The sequence below is a fragment of the Sycon ciliatum genome, chromosome 13 (genome assembly GCF_964019385.1).
Source record: "Sycon ciliatum chromosome 13, ocSycCili1.1, whole genome shotgun sequence".
NCBI lineage: Eukaryota > Metazoa > Porifera > Calcarea > Leucosolenida > Sycettidae > Sycon > Sycon ciliatum.
This window is the reverse complement of record NC_088655.1, coordinates 25,522,284-25,539,964: the sequence shown is the minus strand read 5'-3', so window position 1 is coordinate 25,539,964 and position 17,681 is coordinate 25,522,284. Positions and strand designations below refer to the sequence as shown.

The following is a 17,681-nucleotide window of genomic DNA, read 5'->3' as shown; positions in this document are numbered from 1 at the left end:
TCCACGTCAAGGCGAGCTGTTGCGACGATGTCGTCAATGATCTGCAACCGACGCTTGACGAGCAGCTCGTGGAGCCCGCCAACCTTCACGCGGCGCTCGTTCCCGAGGATCTGACGAAGCCAGCCATGCACGGTCTTGGAATCCGTGTGGAGGCGGATCTTCCGCGCAGGCCAATTGGCAGCCGCGTTGAGGCCCTTGATGACGGCGTCCAACTCAGCGATGTTGATATGCCGTTTGTCGTCAGCCGGGCGCAGCCAGCTGCGGTCCTCGATGACCTCGCCGTTGACTTGCACCACGACACCCAGCGCGATTCCCGACGCATCGCACCACACGTGCCACTCCGTTGCGTCGTCATGCTGCACCGACCATACGCCACACACCGGATCGTGCTCGTTGACTTGGGTCTGGATGTCGCGGCAGAGCTGCAGCAGACGAGGTGGCACGGCGATATCCCAGCCGACGGATTCGCCGATCATCCGCTTCAGCCAATTCGTCGTCGGTCGCAGCCACGCACAGACGGGGTAATGGCTGACGAGCTTGCCACACCAGCTGAACACTGCGCGCTTGGTGGGCGCCTCCGGTAGCTGCAGGCAGACGTCACGGCGACGTTGCCAGTTGATCGTGCCGTCTTGAGTCGAGAGCTGGAGGCCCAGCACCCGAGCAGTAGGGAGCTTCTCGGCAGGCTTGCACTTCAGGCCGTAGCGCTCGAGCTGCTGGGTCGTGGCCACCACTTGGGAGTCCGGCACACGCAAGTCGTCGACATAGTTGTCCACGCCGTCGAGGTCTTTGGTCACCCACTTCACGACCATGTCGAGGATCTTCGGCGCGACGTTGAGGCCGAACCCCATGCGCGTCATGGCAAACAACTCTCCTTGCCACACGATCGCTTGATAGCGGTACAGACGGGGAGCCATCCGGATCTGGAGGTACGCCTTGCTCAGATCAAGGAGGGCGCTATCACCGTCCCCGAGTCGCCACTCGCGCAGCTTCTGGCCGCAAGCCGGCGCATCCAGGCCTGGGTGCGACACGAGACACTCATTCAGAGCGCGGTAGTCTAAGCACGGCCGCACGGGAGTTGACGCCTTGTGAGCCTGGTCGACAGCCATCAGTGGAAGAACACAGGCCGGTTCACCGAACGCTTCACGGTCGTACGGGACCAGCCAGCCGTTCTCGCGCCACATCTGGACCTCCTTGACGAATTGCTGCTCTTGCTCTGGGTTAAGTTTCTTGCGCGGATATTCTCCAACACCAGAACCAAGAGGAAGAGACGGCTCCGTGTCGGCTTTCCATCGCCAGGTGGCTTCCCAGAAGCCTAGGTCGTCGCGCCAGGTTGCCTCAATGTCGTCCATCCGCAGCGTGACCTGACCATCGCCGTCGCTGACCGAGATATGCCGTGACAGCTTCTCCGTGGCAGCCGCCACGCCGGCCGAGGCGACGTCACGTGCGGGGCCGAATACAACAGACGATAACTGGCCTCCCGGCTGATCATGGGAGATGCTGACACCACCAACTTGGGACACGATGTCCGATCCGATCACGATATCGGTGTTGAGGGCGTCGAGGTTCGGCACGACGAGCAACGAAACCTTGATCGTCGGTAGGTAGACCGAACCATCCTCGCGCTTCAGCGTCATGTCCACGCTGCCGGTGACGTCCAAGGGTGTGCCGTCCACCGTGATCAGCCGGTCGCTGGTCTCCTTCAGGCTGGACTGCATACCCAGCTGCTGGACAACTGGCCACTCGATCAGGGACCGAGTGCAACCCGTGTCGACAACCGACGCTTGGCGGCTCCAATGCGCGTTTTCGACCTGCACCTCCACTGCAACTCGAATCAGCTGCGACGAAGGCCGGGGCATAGCCAGGCAGAAATCCGTCCGCGGGTGCGACGCTGCCGGGGCTGGTGCTGTGGCGGCCACACGTCCAGAATCTGACCTCTGAGGACAGTCTTTCCTCAGGTGGCCCACCTGATGACAGCGATAGCACGTGGGTCCACTCCTCTTTGCTGGAGCATCCGTGGTCGTCCTTGGCCAAGTCGACTGCGGGGGCCCACCACCGCCACCTCGCTGTCCACCGCCACCGCGCTGTCCACCGCCACCGCGCTGTCCACCGCCACGACGCTGCTGATTCGGGCAGCTACGGCGCATGTGACCCACTTGGCCACAGCCATAGCACATCAGCGACTGACTCTGGGGCGGGGGACCAGATCGGGCTGCAGCCACCGCCTGAGCGACCCCTGCCGCTGACTGCATCGTCCTCACCTGTCCAGTCAGCTCCGCGACGGTAAGGCTCTTCATGGCGTTGGCCAGCCGGACGGTTTTCCCATACTCTTGTGGTAGACCGCTGATCAACTGCTCCACGAGCAACGGGTCTTTCCCATCCGCAGCAACCTTGTGGCTTGACAATGTCAGCAGGCGCGTCAGGTCTGCCACGTAGGCGTCGACAGGCTCATCCAGGGCCAGCTGCCGCCCTACGAATAGATGGTAGGACTCCGCCGGGCTGGGCGCGAACGCCGCCTCCAAAGCAGCCTTCACCGCCGCGGTCTTCTTCCGATCCTCTGCGGACAACTGGTCAAACACCAGGAACGCCGGACCATCCAGCAACAATGGCAGATGCGCCATCTGTTTTTCCTCCGAGTCCCATTTGTGCAGTTCTCCAAGGACCAGGAACTTAGACCAAAACGCAGCAAGGTTATCACCTTTTCCACGAAACGGCCGAACAAAACTATCAAACTTCAACGTCGACATCGTATTGCACACTGCTACTCCACCAAACCGGGTTTCGGCACCAAGCTGTTAGATAATCACGACCGCCCCAACTCACTCCCGGACACGCACTCACAACAACGTCCACAACGAGTTCTTTGGCGAACAGTGTTCATATAATTATTGGAGAAGAAGCAGAGAATGTGGGAGAGCGAAAAACACAAGTTTGTTCCACGGCCAACTCTAACCTAACTGGAACTGATGTAGTTCTTCGTTGTACGCACTGTACGCATGAGAGCACGCCAGTTGCATGCCAGCGCGCAAGCGAGCAATGAACATGAAACGGACACCAGAAGTAACAGGATCTGGCGGTGACACAAAGTCAAAGGGAATGTATTACATGTCGGGAGACCATCAATGAGCCATGGTAGCCGGCGGGTGCAACAAGGAATGTAAGATAGAAGTTAGAGCAACGAATACCATGCATACTCTCACAGCAGCTTGAACAAGTATGACAGGGCTGCCACCATCCGACGAAGCTGAAGACTTTGGAGGATGGCTCCAGGTCCCAGGAAATGCAGGGCACGTTGCTGAACCTTGTCCAGCTGGGCCATGTTAGTTGCGGCTGCGCTCGACCAGACCAGTGGGGCATATTCAAGTAGGGGTCGCACGAATCCCTTGTAGACCGTCACTCGACCATGGTCGTCCAGGATGGGTGCTGCCTTTCGTAGGAAACCCAGCCTTTGGGAGGCGCGCAGTGCAACACTGCGAGTGTGCGCTCTGTAGGAGAGAGTAGGGTCGAGCATGACTCCCAGCAGCTTCAGGGTATCTGTCTCCTGGAGTGCTTCCCCTCCAAAGGTGACCGGTGGAGTGCAGGGGGGAACGTGCTTGCGATGTAGAGTCATGCGCTGTGTCTTGGCTGGCTCAAAACAGATACGCCACCTGCGGCCCCACTCCTCAAGACTGTTGAGGGACCCTTGGAGGGAGGCAGTGGACTGTTGGAGATCGTCAGTTGGCTGTACTAAGCTGTAGAGTGTGGTGTCGTCTGCAAAGCTGCTCAACTGCGTTCCTGGAGTTAAACATTGTTCAATGTCAGAGGTGTATAGAAGGAGGAGGCTGGGTCCTAGGATGCTGCCTTGGGGGACACCAGCCTGGATGGGTTGAACATCTGACATCTGGCCTCCAACCACAACGCGGATGTTTCGGTTGGTGAGGTAGTCCTGTAGCCATACAAGCAGGCGTCCGTCGACGCCGGCCTGCTTTGCTATGTAAGTTTGTACAGCACTCCTGTGTGCGATACCCGGTCAAACGCACCGGCAATATCCACGGCGAGGACCTGGACACAACCGCCAGTACTTATGGTGTGGACCCATTCATGTTGGAGAGCCGTTAAGATATCTGCGGTTCCTCTACCACGTCGGAATCCAAACCGGCTGTTTGGCAACACCTCATGCTTCTCTAGATAGTTGACCAGTGGCGTGTTTACAATGCCCTCCATGACTTTCGCCATGATCGTTAGCAGTAATATTGGTCGGTAGTTAGATGCCAAAGATCTGGAGGACCGCTTGTGAACTGGGACTACATGGGCAAGTTTCCATGCCCCAGGTTGCACACCGGCTAAGAAGCAGAGCTCGTACGATTGGATTTGTTTACTCGAGTCTGGGCTGTTTGATTGTGAGTAGCGCCGAGACTGCACTGCCCCAAATAAAATTGTGTGCCGGTAAAGCAAGAATTACAATCTGCAATCTGTTTGTAGTACGTGCAAGAATGTGCTGTACATAGGGACCGGCGGATTCTGCTCGAAAAGGTGGCAGATTCTGCTCGAAAAGCAGTGAAATTGGCAGAACCATACAAACCTTATGGCGGGCAATTCCTCGAATTCTGCTCCATTTTTTCATCCACATACCCAACATCAAGAGTGCATAAACAAGAGTATGCAACTGTGGTTATGGCCCAGTGCGCGGCGCGCTGCCTTCATTACGTAACTTGCCTTCATCACGCTCTGAAAGCATGCATTCAAACTCACAATTTCTCGTACGAGCCCATCCGTTTTTGCTCGATTCGTTCCAGTACCTACGCGATCTCTGAAGTCTGGCGCGTGAACTCCAGTTGCGTACAAAAGTTCATTTCCAACCAGAGGGAAAGTGCGGTGTTTGATTTTCCGCAGTGCGCGGACTGCAGCTGAATGATGTAATGAAGGCAGCGCGCTGCGCATCTGGCCCATAGAAAAGAGATCACAGTTGCATACTCTTGTTTATGGACTCTTGCCAACATGCATGAAACTTACCAGAAAAAGTACCGAATTCTGCCAATTTTTCTGCCGGCAGAATCTGCCTGACCCTAGCTGTACATGAATCGTACTTCCTCTGTTGCTGTTTCAGTTGCTGTCATGTTGCTAAAGAAGGATTCAGTGACTCATTTGTTTCATACGAGGCGAGTCAATGAGTCGGTCTGGCTTAGAACCTTTCGCTGTAGAAGAAATCTACTGGTATCTATTGGAGAAATAATTGCATTCATTGGTTATAAAATAGGGTTAAGACAAACTCACAGAACAAAATACCATCGGTCCCTTGGTGTTCGTCCTAGGCTAAACTCGGAGGTTCGACTGTATATCATTCATACTCACCAAAATATGTAGAACACTTTATTAAAAGTAGAAAGGAAAAGGACATATGGAACGAGTTAAGAGTAACTCTCCACCACTGTAACTAGATACAATATACAGTCAGAAAGTGCAACAACTAGGCACAAAACTGACAGAGTACTGAGACATTCGACGTCCTGACACCTAGCTTCAACACATCTCCGTAGCGCTAACCGACAGCCTTCCAACTTGGAAGGTTCAAGGTTATGGAAATTTATTAGTGCCTTGTTTATCTCTCAGTACCTCCAACCATAATATCCTTGCCCCTTACATGTATATCCTCAGGATCAGTGTAGTTGTTGGGACGAAGTGTCTGGCTCAACAATGTATTTGTCTACATGTTAATACATCGTAACATGTTTATTTTTCCTCCTTTGCTGTGTTGTTTTTAGACAATCGTGGACTAACACTTTGAAGTCATTGAACTACTTCCAAGAGCTGTATCGACGTTAACATGATTACGATTTCAGTGCAATATGGTATGGTATGGTATGGTATTGATTTATTTGAATTCGGTATCTCAACAGTACATTGTACAACTTGGGAAGATCCGATGACCTTATCACGACAAACCCATGACTACAATTATGAACACAGGATCAACAAAAACATCTGCGACACAAAAAAAAGGGCGAGCACGTTTGGGAAAGGGCTAACAGCATGACCAGCGTATAAAAAAAGTATCACCACCACTACCCACATGTTTCCAATGCACAAGAACATGATTATGCAAGTGCCATTTTCTGCAAGAAAAGGCTTGCATGATTATCAATGCGTATAATACGGTATTGATATGATGTAGAGGCCATCATCTAGGGCATTCGTCGATTGGTGACATAAAAAACAAGAAATTTAGCAATAAAAACTGCTTTATGGCAGCTTTCTAAAAAAAAGGTATTGTGTTCTAGTCCTGGGTCGACCGGTCCTTTATAAAATTGCTTCCAAACTGGCCTGTCTAAAAAGTAAGAAATTAACGAAATGTGATTGCCGAAAATTTCACACAAAACCTCACAATAATCCCACACAGGATGAAAAGCGAGAAGACCTTTCCCCCTCGTATAGCCCTTTCCCAAAGGTGCTCGCCCTTTTTTCGCCCTTTTTGGAAAAGCCCGTTTCTTTCGCCCTTTATTGCGTTTTTGGTGAATATCGCCCTTTTTTGAGCTTTTTTAGCTGATAAAGTGCTAAAATCTGTTTGCTCATGCATGCCATCACAGTTTCCGAGTGCTCCATGGGCCTTGGAACGCCGCTTTTTGGGGGCAACAAGTAATTAGTTGGTGAAGCTTGTACACAATGCTGTAAAAAGTGGTTTGTTTTTTAACTTTACTTCCTGTTTTGCCTTTCGTGGACCCATAAATGGAAGAGTTCGTATTCATTTCTCAGCTTGGGTTCATATCTGAACATGTTGCATGGCTATATGCTTCACTGAAAAAGAGCACTTTTTTGCCTGTTTTCACTGAAAAAAGAGCACTTTTTCAGCATATTTTGAGGGACGCGAAAAGCACTAAGTGCGAATTAAAGGAGCACCTTTGGGAAAGGGCTACCCTCGTAGCCTCTTTACCATGAGTCCAAGGCAATTTGGAAGCAATTTGATAAAGGACCGGTCGACCCAGGACTAGAACACAACAACTTTTTTTAGAAAGCTGCCATATTTAAAGCAGTTTTATTGCTATAATTTCCAATGGGGTCGAGCACGCGTCTGCAGTACAGTACGGTATCACAGGCTGTGACAGAGTCATATGATCGTACGAGGATACAATCAATCACGTCCCTGACAAGAAGTCAGGGAGGGGCGGATAGGAGAGACGGGGCGTTCTGGCGAGATTTTACGGGTATGCATGTCGAGACTAGAGAGGTTAAGTTGCACGTTTTTTGCCCTTTTTCAAAACGCGGTGCAAATCTCCCGTTACGTGTAGTTTTTAGAGGTTAAGTTACACGTGCGACGTGACGTGAAATTTTGCCTGGCAGGATTCAGGTTTAGTTCGCACAAATATCAAATTTTCCAACAAACTCGATACAACTCGATAAAACTCCGGAAACTCACACAAATTCGATCGGGATAACCAAGCGAAACTTCCAAAAACCCACGTCATGAACTTACGTGCGGACAGTCAACTCACGTAAAACACGTCAAATTTTACGTGAGTTTTTTTACTTTTGACGTAAAAGTGCACGGACGTAAGAATTTTACGTGAAACTTAACCTCTCTAGTGCGTCGTTTGCCCCGGTGGTCATGACGGCGTCAGGTGGTTTTGGGCGTTCGGCAACCAGCCTGTATAAGAGAATCGCATCGCTGCTGGCTGACAGACGTAATGAACCATATTCACATGTCATGGCATTTGTCAGGTGCCACATTTCCTTTGCCCTCCTAAGGTCATGTATAATGTGCCTTAGAGGGTCTAGAACATTATTTGGAAAATATCAACAAAGAATGGATCAACAAGAGCCTCCCGCCACGCTGGCGGTTTCAGAGGCTGCTATTGCTGTTTAGTAATTTTTTATTATAATATTTTTTAGGGCTTTGTTATGTCATCGTATGTATTTGTGCAGGCGTTGTGGCCGGATTCCCAGTTCGTGGCAACTACTGTACACACACCCTCTCAACCAGGTCACTAATCACCATGCTGTACACACACCCTCTCAACTGGGTCACTAATCACCATGCTGTACACACACCCTCTCAACCGGGTCACTAATCACCATGCTGTACACACACCCTCTCAACCAGGTCACTAATCACCATGCTGTACACACACCCTCTCAACCAGGTCACTAATCACCATGCTGTACACACACCCTCTCAACCAGGTCACTAATCACCATGCTGTACACACACCCTCTCAACCGGGTCACTAATCACCATGCTGGACACACACCCTCTCAACCAGGTCACTAATCACCATGTTGCAACACACACCCTCTCAACCGGGTCACTAATCACCATGCTGCACACACACTCTCTCAACCAATTCACTAATCACCATGCTGTACACACACCCTCTCAACCAGGTCACTAATCACCATGCTGTACACACACCCTCTCAACCGGGTCACTAATCACCATGCTGTACACACACCCTCTCAACCGGGTCACTAATCACCATACTGTACACACACCCTCTCAACCAGGTCACTAATCACCATGCTGTACACACACCCTCTCAACCGGGTCACTAATCACCATGCTGTACACACACCCTCTCAACCAGGTCACTAATCACCATGCTGTACACACACCATCTCAACCGGGTCACTAATCACCATGCTGTACACACACCCTCTCAACCGGGTCACTAATCACCATGCTGTACACACACCCTCTCAACCGGGTCACTAATCACCATGCTGTACACACACCGTCTCAACCGGGTCACTAATCACCATGCTGTACACACACCCTCTCAACCGGGTCACTAGTCACCATGCTGTACACACACCCTCTCAACCGGGTCACTAATCACCATGCTGTACACACACCCTCTCAACCGGGTCACTAATCACCATGCTGTACACACACCCTCTCAACCAGGTCACTAATCACCATGCTGTACACACACCCTCTCAACCAGGTCACTAATCACCATGCTGTACACACACCCTCTCAACCAGGTCACTAATCACCATGCTGTACACACACCCTCTCAACCGGGTCACTAATCACCATGCTGGACACACACCCTCTCAACCAGGTCACTAATCACCATGTTGCAACACACACCCTCTCAACCGGGTCACTAATCACCATGCTGTACACACACCCTCTCAACCGGGTCACTAATCACCATGCTGTACACACACCGTCTCAACCGGGTCACTAATCACCATGCTGTACACACACCCTCTCAACCGGGTCACTAATCACCATGCTGTACACACACCCTCTCAACCAGGTCACTAATCACCATGCTGTACACACACCCTCTCAACCAGGTCACTAATCACCATGCTGTACACACACCCTCTCAACCAGGTCACTAATCACCATGCTGTACACACACCCTCTCAACCGGGTCACTAATCACCATGCTGTACACACACCCTCTCAACCGGGTCACTAATCACCATGCTGTACACACACCCTCTCAACCAGGTCACTAATCACCATGCTGTACACACACCATCTCAACCGGGTCACTAATCACCATGCTGTACACACACCCTCTCAACCGGGTCACTAATCACCATGCTGTACACACACCCTCTCAACCGGGTCACTAATCACCATGCTGTACACACACCGTCTCAACCGGGTCACTAATCACCATGCTGTACACACACCCTCTCAACCGGGTCACTAGTCACCATGCTGTACACACACCCTCTCAACCGGGTCACTAATCACCATGCTGTACACACACCCTCTCAACCGGGTCACTAATCACCATGCTGTACACACACCCTCTCAACCAGGTCACTAATCACCATGCTGTACACACACCCTCTCAACCGGGTCACTAATCACCATGCTGTACACACACCCTCTCAACCGGGTCACTAATCACCATGCTGTACACACACCCTCTCAACTGGGTCACTAATCACCATGCTGTACACACACCCTCTCAACCAGGTCACTAATCACCATGCTGTACACACACCCTCTCAACCAGGTCACTAATCCCCATGCTGTACACACACCCTCTCAACCGGGTCACTAATCACCATGCTGTACACACACCCTCTCAACCAGGTCACTAATCACCATGCTGTACACACACCCTCTCAACCGGGTCACTAATCACCATGCTGTACACACACCCTCTCAACCAGGTCACTAATCACCATGCTGTACACACACCCTCTCAACCGGGTCACTAATCACCATGCTGTACACACACCCTCTCAACCAGGTCACTAATCACCATGCTGTACACACACCGTCTCAACCGGGTCACTAGTCACCATGCTGTACACACCGGGTCACTAATCACCATGCTGTACACACACCCTCTCAACCGGGTCACTAATCACCATGCTGTACACACACCCTCTCAACCGGGTCACTAATCACCATGCTGTACACACACCCTCTCAACCGGGTCACTAATCACCATGCTGTACACACACCCTCTCAACCGGGTCACTAATCACCATGCTGTACACACACCCTCTCAACCGGGTCACTAATCACCATGCTGTACACACACCCTCTCAACCGGGTCACTAATCACCATGCTGTACACACACCCTCTCAACCGGGTCACTAATCACCATGCTGTACACACACCCTCTCAACCGGGTCACTAATCACCATGCTGTACACACACCCTCTCAACCAGGTCACTAATCACCATGCTGTACACACACTCTCTCAACCGGGTCACTAATCACCATGCTGTACACACACCCTCTCAACCAGGTCACTAATCACCATGCTGTACACACACCCTCTCAACCGGGTCACTAATCACCATGCTGTACACACACCCTCTCAACCAGGTCACTAATCACCATGCTGTACACACACCCTCTCAACCAGGTCACTAATCACCATGCTGTACACACACCCTCTCAACCAGGTCACTAATCACCATGCTGTACACACACCCTCTCAACCGGGTCACTAATCACCATGCTGTACACACACCCTCTCAACCAGGTCACTAATCACCATGCTGTACACACACCCTCTCAACCAGGTCACTAATCACCATGCTGTACACACACCCTCTCAACCGGGTCACTAATCACCATGCTGTACACACACCCTCTCAACCAGGTCACTAATCACCATGCTGTACACACACCCTCTCAACCAGGTCACTAATCACCATGCTGTACACACACCCTCTCAACCAGGTCACTAATCACCATGCTGTACACACACCCTCTCAACCGGGTCACTAATCACCATGCTGTACACACACCCTCTCAACCGGGTCACTAATCACCATGCTGTACACACACCCTCTCAACCGGGTCACTGTGTGTCGTGCGCAAAAGAACAGCACATGCAGGCCACTGTAACAATCTCAATGTCCACGTGAAAACGAGAGAGTCACACCCCTCCTTTCCCCAAGGTGAATGAATCTAGGGCGAGAGATTTGCAGTTTAAAAGATACCATGTGCCAGTGCTTTAGGAAAGTAGAAATCATTTATATAAATGGCTGCTTTGGAAATTGCGGTGCCTTGAAAAATGAAATAAAAGGTGCTTTGAAAATAGAAGTACGAAGGCAAAGAGACAGTAAAAATGAACAAGTGCAGGAATAAAAAACGAGCAGAATGTGATTACGCATACCGGTTCAACCGGCAACGGCAATTATTTGTGAAAATGGCTGCTGTGAAAATAGCACTTCCTTAGAAAAATTTAAGGAGTTGCCCTTTGAAAAAGCATTGCAAAAAGTGAAAAAGGGCAGCCAAAGTGAAAAAGGATAGGCAGAAATGGGGCCGCGCAGAAGCTGATAATTCTATGAGCATACCGGTTCAACCGGAAAAGAATTTAAACAAATGTTCCGCTATTCGACATGATGACGTCGGACTAGTGCACTGCTTTTCCAGCAGTGTCTAAGCTCAAATAGTCAAATACGGACCTAAAGCGAGGTTCTAAGTCACAGAGATGGAATGTAGAGATAATGAGAATAAAAAGAAATTGAATGACAATTCAACACAACTCAGACAATCTATCTAGACTCTACACATGGGTCAGGTACTGTGCATGGAGCGAAGGGCACGCGCGGGGGAATCCAGCATTCTGGTTCCGTGCCACTTTGCCCCAGCACGCGGGGCCCATGGTGCTGCACTGCTAAGGAGTGAAAAAATACTTTGTGATCATGTACCAATAAAAGGAGCTAAGTAGAAGCTAAGGGAGAGCAGTCTCTAGCGAGTCATGTAGCAATTGAAAGACCAAGAAGAAGAAGAAGAAAGGCATATTCAAAGGAAGTAGTGCTTACGATAGCGAATGCAGCAGGCAAATGAAGAATATCGCGACTTAATGAGTGAGTGGGAGCGAGAGACTGGGTGAGAGCGAGAGCAAGCGAGAGTGAGAGAAAGTGATGGAGAAAGCTCAGTCTAGAGTCTGAGGTGAAGCAGAAAAACGGACAGAAAGACGTAACGGCAGACAGACAGAAGGACTCACAGGAAGAGAGAGAGACAGACAGAACAAATTCTCGCCGCGATCCAGTGTTGATCAATCATGGCCACCATCACCACCATCATCCTGTGTCCATACACAAGAAAACAACAAGACGCAGTAATAACTAATTGTACTACACGTACACAGGGCAGAACAACAGAGACGAAAAATCCTTCTCGTGATTCCGAGTTTCGTGCTTCAAAAAACACTCATCAGACGAATGATGAGTGTTTTTGAAACACGAAACTCGGAGTTACGAGAAGGATTTTTGGTCTCTGTTGTTCTGCCCTGTATGGTAGGCTCTGCCCCTTTTTGAGGTATTGAGCAGTGTTTGCAGCAAAGACTACAGACACTTTGTGTACTGTATGTACAGTAAAACCTGGTGTAAGCGACCTCTGGTTTTAGCCACCATCTGCTCTTAACGACCGTTTTTCCATGCACCGACAGATCTACACTGATCCTGTTGGACCTGGTTCCAACGACCACCTGGCTTTAACGACCGCTTTTGCTTGCACCTAGGTACCATGGGGTGGTGCTTGCACCGTGGTACCGTGGGGTGGTGCTTGCACCGTGGGGTGGTGCTTGTACCGTGGGGTGGTCTCTTAAATCAGGTTTCACTGTACAGTGATGGCAACTGAAATCCGACCCCTGACTTTCATGCTCGAGTGCGGCGCCGATTATATAGTGCGTTTCAAGAATATAGATCTCTAGACTTTTTCACATAATTCAAATTCGGTTGGAGCTTTTTCAGAAATTTCTTCGGGATATTGCTCAGGCAGCTCCCCCAATGTTACTCATATTTTAATTTGAAACCTACTAACTTTCTAGGCGATTGGATAACACACGTCCATTTTCGGAAAATTGTTATGCACAAAATGATCACAGATTATGTGGTATAATATATGCTGGCCCAAGGTTCTTTTTTGAAACTTTTGAACACACAGTAGCGGTCTCTTGGCAGTGTAGAAACGTGTGCTGGTTTGTTTTTGGAATCAATGTGAGTGCACCGAGCTGGGGTCGGATTTCAGTCGCCACCATTGTAGTTAGTATTAGAGCGGGACAGCCATGACGTGAACAACACAACAATGTATACTGTACACTGCATGGCAAATTTCTTTTTTTAAATTCACGGTTCGAGTCAGACTCGGCTAGAGGCCGAGTTTTCCGCATCCGTAGGAACACCACCACCCTTCAAGGGTCAAGACGCAGATGCAGCTCCCGAAGCGGGGGGGGGGGGGGGGGGGGGGGGTGAGGAGATCAGCTCACCAGCAAAGTGGTCAAAGACCGAAAATCCCATTCACTGACAGCTGAGACGACAATTTCAGGCATGCCCCGTTACCAGGGATACCGCACAAAGCCAAAGGCTTGACCCTCAATGCGATAACAAATTATACACATACGTATGAGCGGTTTTCTAGGACACAACAATGCTATCAGACAGAAGAACAGAATAGTCTCCAAGAAGCAACATGTCAAAATGCGCTTTCACGGCCAGCCCTATGAATCTTTTTGCCGGAAAAAGACAGTTATTGCAATCCCCGACACCGTCCAGCCTCTCGACTGTCAGCAGTGTACACTCATGTACTGTTTTACTACTGGCATTGCGTCATGTGCAGACAGACTGGCGAGAAACAACAACTCGCAACCAAGTGGAAACAAAGCGGTTGCTTTGGATAGGGGAGAGCCGCGCAGACACAAACATCTGTATAATATACACCAGGCTGTGCACGAGGAAGTGAGACTCAGAAAGTCTCTCGGCTCCAAACGCACGTGTTTTCCGAGCATGTAGAATGTACTAGAAAGACATAGGAGCATGTTTCCAATGGACAGACAGGGACTGCGTACCTTTTTTCACACGAAGCTCGGGTGGCAGCAGGTTGTTCATGTCTTCCAACAGTTCTCGCGCAACTCCCCACTCCTGAATAACCTCGCACAGCGCAACATATCCATCGCGATGATAGTCCTGAATCCACGCGATTATCTCGTTGTTATGCGTGTCGCTCGACATCTTCTCCAACCTCCGCACTTGGTTCTTGGCTAGTAATCCCTTGTTCTGCAACCTGCGCCTTAACTCGATACCGTCAAGATCTTTCAATGGCAAGTCGATTTTCGCCACATAGTCGGGGTCGTCGAATGGGTTCTTATAGACTGCATAAACACCAATGAAAAAGAGCATGCAAGCAGCCATGCAGGATACACTGAACACAGAATAATGACAACTTCACGATAAAGCTCACTGGAGTTAAACTTATTAATAACCGGCCGTCACACAGTGGTTGCAGTGCACATCGGCAAAGTGTTTCCCCAAGTGCGATACGAAGAATGAATCAAGCTTCGACGGCGCATTGCAAAGCGTTTCCCAAAGCGCGATATGAAGAATAAATTAGGTTCTGAATGGCTAGGTGACAACACGGTGAAATGCAGGATCTGCTGGCAGAGTAGAGATAGCAAGTGACTCTGCCATGCAGGATTAGCCTGTACAAGAGCCCCCCTCCCCATCCTCTTGGTGTAGGAGAGAGTTGAGTGCCCTAACATCCGACACTAGGAACAGGCCTGGCCTGGACTTTGTCCATCATGCAGCTCTGCAAACGTGCAAGCGCCCGCTTCTGATGAACACAAGCCTGTGCATTGAACAGGTTAACAACTGAATCGCCGGGCCCCGCAGTGATATGCTGGACCGCTTGCAGGGGCATCGGAACCGGTGCGGCAGGTGCGGCCAAAGTCGCAACAATAAGTTTAAATAGTGATTATTGGAGCAATGAAATCTTGTACTGTAAAGCAACTTATTTTCGCTGGCGATATCATTTCGCTGATTTCGCCGCTTGGTACCAACTGGCCAAAGTAAGTTGCAGGCCAAAGTTTGTCACCGAGGCAAATGATGCATGAAAGAGGCATGGCTGCATGTGAAAGCAACGGCTACCGATCGTTTCTGTCTAAACCCCAATCGGCCAAAGTTTGATGACGGCCGAAAAAGTTTCAATTCGAGATCGGCCAAAGTTTCTCACCAGCCAAAATTCGTTGATATACAGTAGGCTATTTTGGCACAATTTACCAAAACCTTTCCCAGGTGGAGAGCCTTTTCGTGGGTCTTTTCATAGCCATACCAATGTAGGATACCTTCCAATGCCCCTGGCGTGTTTCACCACTGTACTGTCTACAGCACATTTAGCACTGTGTGCAATGGCAAATTGTGCCAGCTAGGAGGTTGTAGCTGGTCAGATGAACCACTACATGAGCGAGTAATACTGACAGTACTAAAAATTAAACAATCTGCGTGCACACACACGCGCACGCGCACGCGCGCGCACACACACACACACACACACACACAAGCGCGCGTGTACGCATGTATGCACGCACACACTCACCACACACACACACACACACACACACACACACACACACACACACACACACACACACACACACACATCGGTTCAACTAAAATAGCACACTCCATACATCAATATTGCTCTAGCATAGCGCTCAGCATAACACAGTGCACCACATGATGCTGCGCGACTTACACTTCTTCTTGGGTTCCTTTGTCGTTGGCGCCTCCGCTCCGCTACTGAAAGTAGAATGCACGAAGTAGAAAAGAGAACGGACCTATAAGTTACGAGTTATGACTAACAGTCCACCAAGGTAACGAGATGTATACTTATCGGCCCTTTCTTCTTTCTTTCTAAAGTAACACTATTGGCTCAACATCCGATTTTTAATCAGCATAAAGAAGAGGTTGAAGATGCATGAAAATGTTATGTGCATTCATTGCCAGTAGAGGCAGTTTGATATACTTTACAGGCAGAACATTCCGTCGGTCAATAATTTGGTCTACAGTCAACTTCGCTAATAACGACTGCGGATATAACGACAATTCGCGAATAACGACATAATTTCCATGCCCAGAGCAAAGTCCCATCCAACTGTTACACATATAATGAGACTTCGGGTATAACGACACTTCGCGAATAAGGACACTTTTCTGATGCCCCGCCGAGTGTCGTTATAAGCGAAGTTGATTGTAACTCCAAAGAAAGGGAGTTTGTCCGGTTGAAAATTTCGTCCATGGATCATAAGAGTGTATTGAAAAGCTGGACAAATCGACATTAGTCCGGCATTTAATTTAGTCCTAAAACTCCTCGGACGAAAAAGACGCAATTAAATTGCAGATGTATATTTCTGCTGATACGGTGGTGCTCCAAACACCAGAGTGCTGAGTCCTGAGTGTTGGGTGGCACACAAACACAGGTGACGGGTGACTGCTTATGCATGTCAGCTCAAGTCTCCATGCACTTGGGATGGCCCTCACACAGCGTGACCACTACGTCGTCGCTCGTAAGTTAGCGTGCCTTTACAACAGTAGCTAGCGTGCATGTAGGAATGAAAGTATGGCTCAGTATCATTATTATGCTGGGCAGGAGAAGATTCACCCGAACTCACTGCTATAAGCAGTGTAGCAGGACGGGGAAACCAATACAGAAAAACCTGTCAAGGCGACCACTCTGATAAGGCGACCACATGTTCTAGTGGACCACTACAACCAGGACCAGGGAATGGTATTTCCAGTCAAATGACCCTGGATAAGGAGACCACCTGTACACGGGAACCACATTTGTAAGGTCCCTTGAGCGGTCGACTTAGACAGGTTTCACTGTACCATGGATACTTGTGTGTAAATCAGTTATAGACTGGTGTTCACATCCTGGTCATGTGACTAAATGTGTGCACAAACTGGTCATGGCATGTTGACAGTGAAACCAACATGGCCGACATCGTGTGACCCATAGATGCGGGGGTTGAGCAGAGTTGGAACCAACATGGCCGACATCGTGTGACCCATAGATGCGGGGGTTGAGCAGAGTTGGAACCAACATGGCTATCCCGCATTGTTTTTTTTTTTTTTTTTTTTTTTTTTCTACAAAATCCACATATCTCCAGACACTGGGGTGAATGATGGAGTGTGGTGGTGGGGCCCATTAAGCTCCGCCGACCAGAGGTCTCGGCTTCACAGCTCCATGGACGCACCAAAGGGATATTGGGTGGGGAGGATTAAATTGTAAAAGAAAACAGAAGAAAGAAAATGGAAAGATTGTATTGCTCAGTGAGCAAAAGAATAAGTTGAATATTGATGTGAACGCTGTTAGACTTTTAAATTCAAGAGGAGACTGTCCGTGAGGAGAGATTACATGTATGTCCAAGCAGGGTAGGACACTGTACCCTCTTACTCGCGTATGCTATGAGTGGCCCAGTGCCAGTTCGTTCT

General features: G+C 49.7%; 1 protein-coding gene across 5 annotated transcripts in view; it reads right to left on the bottom strand.

The window, feature by feature from the left end:
- The window catches only part of LOC135829468 (uncharacterized), a 169,987-nt gene that overhangs the window by 147,136 nt on the left and 5,170 nt on the right, over positions 1–17,681 (bottom strand). For all 5 annotated transcript variants that reach the window (XM_065341869.1, XM_065341870.1, XM_065341871.1 and 2 more), the window contains exon 3: positions 15,943–15,986. In XM_065341869.1, coding sequence (XP_065197941.1) covers positions 15,943–15,986 — 44 coding nt within the window. The remainder of the gene's footprint in view (positions 1–15,942; positions 15,987–17,681) is intronic.